Consider the following 6,153-nt stretch of genomic DNA (forward strand, 5'->3'; position numbering starts at 1 on the left):
CATGCAATGCATGCATGAACATAATCTTTTGAAGCTTTTGACCGCAGATATGCTTAAACGTGGGTAGCATATATTTTCAACCATGTCTTCATACATTTGTGGCTACTTGAGATGATTCTACTAGCCCAATGTGCCAAAGCCAGTCAAAGGAGGCCAATAATGCAAAAAAGGAAACTCTTCAAGTTTTCCAAATGGACAATATGCTACTGTACCGAATTTGGCAACAAAAGTCATGACATACCATCATATATTAAATATTTTTCGTGATAACGTCTGAAATCAATGGTCAAGGGAGAGTTGACGTCCAAATTGAACAAAGGCAGAATATGTACATACATGTATAGCTCAAGTTCTCAGGAACTACAGAACCGCCTAAGCAGCACCCGCAGCATTTTGATTTACTCCCCCTATTCACTTTTATAAGGCGCTGTAGACATTTCACACAGCGTGCAAAACAGCTGAATTTCAGTTGTCTGAAACGACTTATAAAAGTGAACGGAGGGAGTACAAAACATTACCACGAGCACCGGGGAGGTTAAGCATCCCTTGAACCAGGGTGGGCTGGGCTGGGAGAGCACCTTCAGCTCTAGACAACTGAGTGATGCCCTGTTGTCAATGGCATGCCCAGTAGTGAAGTGGAACTTTCCTTAGGCACTGACTTATGCCTAACATGTCACCACTGCCATGTCATGAATTTATAAACTTCAATTCAGTTATCCAGAACACATGGTGGAAAATTCACACCAATGATATATTCAACATTGATCAAAGGGATGGTTAGTGTTAACAAAAAAAAGATTGTTAAAAAAACAATAGCAATGGTACAGACCTAGAACATTCTACCATTGGATGTATCTCAACCATCAATTTTCCCTATTTCCGCGATTTTAGAATCCTATGAACCAAAGAGTCCCCATGGCACCACATCTTTTGACATTACGCTGTGATGTCACTGACTTCATCGTTCTAGTATCTAGACCATCAGATGAAAGAAGAATAGACAAGATGGCATAAAATACTGAATCCTACGGAAACTAAAACACATGAGTTGGTGATAGAAGCTGTTGGTAGCACTACAGTAAAAATGCAAGAATTTTTCTATAGTATTAGGTGCATGGCATAGTTATCATAGAAACAAAGAAAATATCAATGTGCTGGGCTTAACTGAAAATTTTCTTTGAAATTGTATAGAAAGTAGACCATAGTAGTTACTATGGTTTCTAATCCTAAGAAGGTAACAAGCTCTTTAGGAAAAATTCGTACAGAATTGAATCCTCCAACATTCCTACGAAATTCTTTTGAACCAAACCAATGTGCACACTGAGAATCCAGTAAGCCCCGTGGAGGGAGAGCTCCTACCTTAGGTGTGCATTTTCCAGTCACAGAGAACAAATTGTGACGATATGCAGGTAGACATCAGTCAGTAGTCACAGTTGCAATCTGCATCAAGGTGTCGTACCAAGTACAATGCCAGTTTACCTGCCTACAATTCAGAGATACACTAAGTACCTTGCAACACGCATAAGATATGGCACCAACCAAAATTAATCAGAATTTAAAATTGTTAGACATGTACTATCTAGTAAGCTGGATCTTCCTTCAACTGTCAATCTTTGCAATCCCAGCTTGATACGGAGGTCGTGATATCTCAGCCCACCAGCCATTGGATTAGATAATGCTTTGAATTCTTTGACCAGATCACCTTTATAGTACCAGGACAACAGTGCCTGGTCATCATTCAATTAGTAAACGCGAACCTTTGGAGCTACGTAGACAATGCCTAGTGGAATGAAAAGCAATAGCCAATAAAAGCTCATGCTTCGGTATTATATAACCCATATTTTGCTACTAATGTGCATGCTTCGTCAAAAGCCTGTGTACCTCTGTTAATTAGTTAATGCCTCTGTGCTGACTCTGTGCTTTATCATCTTTGCAACCGATTTGCCACAGCCTAACGACCTTGGCTGACTAATCCATGATGCTAAGAGGCGCCTCGCAAGAACTTGTTTACAAAAAAGGAATCCACGTTTCAGATACTCATTGAGCAGGAAACACACCTGGTGACAGCAGCCTCACCATACTAATCATCCGCAAAAAAAGAAAAAGAGAGAGCAGCCTCACAATACTAATCATTATAAATGCATTGCTCTGGTATGATCATGCAAATCACCATCAATTAGATTCACGAGTCAAGCATAGTAAATAGGAGGGGATCTTACTGAACACGTTCCAGTCATTTTCCACATTTTCATAGGCTGCAAGTGGCTACCACACCTTGGTATTTTGACAACAGCCTTTCTCCTTTTACTCTCCTTTTGCCTGTGGATTAAAACATTTCATTAGGTACAGAAAGTCAACCACCAAACCCAGTAGATTCCTAATGCTCACTAAACTTTATGCCATGAGATCATCTTCATTTCTCATATTCCATTTCTTACCTGAATAGCTGAATTCAGTCACTGTGCAATATTTCTTCAGATATTTCCAACTAGGTACACATTTCCTTTTTTCTTTGTGGACCTTCACACCACCTTTGCAACTTTCACAAAGAATGACGACCAGTTTCAAGTTCTAACTGCCAAAGTGAACATTTCATTGACCATATGGAGGCTGGATCTTTAAGGGCCACATATTCAGGTCAACTGGAATAGAAGCCATCCTTTTCGCCTCCTCCATGTTGCAGAATTCTGACCATGAAGGTAACAACATGGTCAATTTTGACACGGAACGCCTCTTTGCTAGTTTGCATCACTACATGCAGAAAGAGCAAGGCATTTTCCTTCTGTAGTTAGCCACTAGATGATGACAGAACACAAAGCCAAACCAAAGGAACTACGGAACGGAGCAAAGAAATGCCGACCCACAATGAACCACCAACCAGAAAAGATTCATCAAATGAGGACGTTTCCAATCAACACCCTTCATCATAGATATAATGGAGCGAACAAAAGAGGTGAAGTGGTTGATAAAGGTGCCCAGCAATCACATATCCTCCATTACTAGGTTGTTCAAACATACTCCGTATGATTTAAATTATAACCTACATTATTGTAACAATATCAACACTATGTGCAACCAAAATTCATTTGATATCTAGTATAGTCTAAATATTAATTTGGCAACAACCATTTGCTGAATTCATGTGAGAAAACACCCACCTCTATTGTTTACCAAGACCATCACTAGCTAAACACTTGAGTATCTAGCATGCCATATGTATTGCATCCTTGGAGGAATGTACGCCAAATAATAGTACTCGGGCGGAAAGGCATGCCTCTAATCACAGAGTCAGCTTGCTTTAAATGACCACACTTGCATAGCATGTCCACCACACAAATGTAATGCTCCATCCCAGCTTCAGTTGAGTACTCAGCTTCCATACGTTTGAATATCTCCATTCCCTCCTGCACAAGTCCTCCATGTCTACAAGCTGAAAGGACTGCCAGAATTGCTACCTTGTCAGGTTTAACAGCAGCCTCTTCCATAGCTTTAAACCATGCCAGGGCCTTACGAGAAAAACCGTTAAGTGCAAGGCCTGAAATCACAGCTGTCCATGAGATTACGTTCCTATCTTCCATTTCCTCAAAGGCTTTCAGACAGTCTTCAATTCTACCACATTTAGCATACATATCTAGCAACATATTATTAGTACGAGTGTCTGAGCACCCATAACTGGTCTTGATGATTACCCCATGCACCAGCCTACCAAGAACAAGGCTGTTAACTTTTGTACAAATACTCAGCAAGCTCACAGCTACATAGTTATCAAAATGATGCCCCAAAATTCTCATCTGCCTGAAAAGTCCAAAAGCTTCAGCATAATCACCATTCCGTGCACAAGCAGTAATAAGTATGCTCCATGAAATATTATCACTAGTTTGCTGATGTAAGAGTAGCTCCTTGGTTTCTTGGTACATGTGAGCTCTATTATATGCCCCAGCTAAAACATTCATGGAGACGTTACAGGAGTCAGGATCCAATGTAACTCCATAAGCCAGGACATCAGAAACAAAGCCAAGTGAGACATAGGAAGATATAATAGCACTTGAAACATAGTCATTACCGTCATAACCCAGTTTTGTGACCAATGAGTGAATCTGATGCACATCCAACAGTGATGAACCCTTGAGCAAGGAAGAAAAGGTAAATTCATTTGGGCTAATCCCTGATCGCAGCATATCTCTCAGGATCATAAACAGAGTTGGAAAATCACTATCTGACTTGATAGAAAGCAGAGCATTCCAACATGCAGTGCTCTTATGAGGAACCTCTTCGAGTACTTTAAGAGCGTCCCTCCTACCAACACATTTGTTGTAGAAATCAACCAGTGAAGTACTCACAAATACTGTCGTATTGAGGTTATGCTTGATAGATTTGGCGTGAACAGACTTCCCATGCTCCTGTGCATTTATACTGGTGCAAGCGTAAAGAACACTGGAAAATGTAGTTTCATCTGGAGAAACACCCTGACCATGCATCGCTGAGAAAAGCTCAAAAGCTCTCCCTGGGAAGTTACTCCTAGCGAAAGCAGTGATCATTGTATTCCACGAGACCGCATCTCTGAACATCAACCCATCAAATAGCTTCTCTGCCGCGCAAACTGCGTCGCAAGTACAGTAACAATTCAGCAACGAGTTAGCAACTGCCGAGAAGGAATCCATTGCGGTTTTGATGGCAAGCCCATGAACTGGGTCCGGTGACACAAGCGCAGGCAAGACCGCAACGAGAGAGCCTTCAGACAAGCCATCGCCGCTCCTCACGAGTTCCCTGAACCAAAGCACGGCGTCCTCGACACGCCCATGCTGCGCGAACGAAGAGACGAGACAGTTCCAGGTGACGACGCTCCGTGCGGGCATTTCCCCAAACAGGTCGAGCGCCTCGCCGAACCGTCCGTGCCGCGCGAAGAACCCCAGCAGCGCCGTCGCGGAGTACGGGTCGCTGTGGAGCAGGCCGCGCTTGAGGATGAGCGGGTGCAACTGCGCGGCGCGGCGGGGGCACACGGAGGGCGAGGAGAGGATCGGCGCGAAGGTGAACGCGGTCGGGGCGACGCCCGCGGCGAGCATGCGCGCGAGTAGCGAGAAGGCGTCGGCCGCGCGGCCGGCGCGGGCGCGGGAGGCGATGAGGGAGTTGAAGAGGGACGGGGAGAGCGGCGGGTCCGGGTTCGGCATTCCGTCGTGCGGGAGGTGGGCATGGCGTGAGGCGAGCACAGGACCGATCGACCGAGGCCGTCTAGTCGAGCGGGAGTCGGGGGAACGGGCGGCTGCGATGGTAAATGTGAGCTGTGTTGGCGTGGATGGGGTTCAACTGTGGCTCGCTGGAGTGGAACAAGGTGGTGGAAGTTGGCCTCTCCGGCTCCGGCCGCCGAGGGCAAGGGAAGAGCGCGGGAGGCGATGACCGTCGGAAATTGCTATTTGACGCTTAAGGCGCCAACCATAGCTCCATTCGTACGCAGAGCTATGGGCCGGTTTTGTTCATTTTATTCTTTTTCTGTTTCTTTTTTTCCTGTTCCTTATTTTAGTTTTCTTTTTTCATCTTAAAACATGACCTTTAAGGAAATCTCATGAATATATTTTTAAAAATTCATGAACTTTTTTCAATCCGTGATTTTTTTTGAATACGTGGAACTATTTTCCAATTCAAGAACTTTTCCCAATCTTCGAACATTTTTAGAAATTCGTGGATATTTTTAGAAATGATTTTCAAACATTTTTCCAATTCATTATGTTTTTAAAATTCGCCAACATTTTTTAATTCGTCGACATTTTTCAAATTCATGAAATTTTTAAAATTTTGGCGCACCTTTTTAAAACTCCTAAACATTTTCCAAAATTTTGAACTTATTTTTTTCAGATTCATGTTTTTTAACTTAAGAAGCTTTCTAATAGTTAATAAAAAAATTATCTGTTGGGTGGAGAGGCTTCGCGCGAGCGCTGGCTACAATTCAAACGCCATAAGCATCAAACAGGAACTCGCAGAACCGCCATCCCAATGACTATGGTGTGTCTTTGGACTTTGGAGGCCCATGGAGGCGTCCTTTCCCCATGTTGGGCTCTAATTTGTTGGGCCAGGCCGTGGACCCAATTTCTTTATAATTTTAAGGGTACCTCTTGCAAAGGCCACTCTCACCTCCTCTCGTGGTGACAAGTGACACAC

The 6,153-nt window shown here is 43.4% G+C and overlaps 1 protein-coding gene across 3 annotated transcripts; it reads right to left on the minus strand.

Annotated features, from left to right (window-relative positions):
- Positions 1 to 238: 238 nt before the first annotated feature.
- LOC109756895 (pentatricopeptide repeat-containing protein At3g58590) lies at positions 239 to 5,382 on the minus strand. Of its 3 annotated transcripts, XR_012205211.1 has the most exons (4): positions 2,439 to 2,689; positions 1,360 to 2,319; positions 519 to 679; positions 239 to 427 (listed from the first exon to the last, which is right to left on the minus strand). XR_012205211.1 is itself a non-coding variant. In XM_073510718.1 (2 exons), exon 1 carries the CDS (start codon positions 5,166 to 5,168, stop codon positions 3,183 to 3,185), a length of 1,986 nt encoding a protein of 661 aa, XP_073366819.1. In that variant the 5' UTR covers positions 5,169 to 5,314; the 3' UTR covers positions 2,879 to 3,040; positions 3,159 to 3,182. The 3 variants fall into 3 exon arrangements, 1 of the variants encoding a protein (XP_073366819.1); XR_012205210.1 differs by lacking the exons at positions 239 to 427; positions 519 to 679 and adding an exon at positions 3,159 to 5,382 and having other exon boundaries at positions 2,127 to 2,319; positions 2,439 to 2,687; XM_073510718.1 differs by lacking the exons at positions 239 to 427; positions 519 to 679; positions 1,360 to 2,319; positions 2,439 to 2,689 and adding exons at positions 2,879 to 3,040; positions 3,159 to 5,314.
- Between the last annotated feature and the right edge of the window lie 771 nt (positions 5,383 to 6,153).

The sequence above is a fragment of the Aegilops tauschii genome, chromosome 3 (assembly GCF_002575655.3).
Source record: "Aegilops tauschii subsp. strangulata cultivar AL8/78 chromosome 3, Aet v6.0, whole genome shotgun sequence".
Classification (NCBI taxonomy): domain Eukaryota; kingdom Viridiplantae; phylum Streptophyta; class Magnoliopsida; order Poales; family Poaceae; genus Aegilops; species Aegilops tauschii.

What these genes read in the sequence shown, in the direction of transcription:
- LOC109756895 (XM_073510718.1), bottom strand. Translation starts at nt 5,168, where the DNA reads ATGCCGAACCCGGACCCGCCGCTCTCCCCGTCCCTCTTCAACTCCCTC.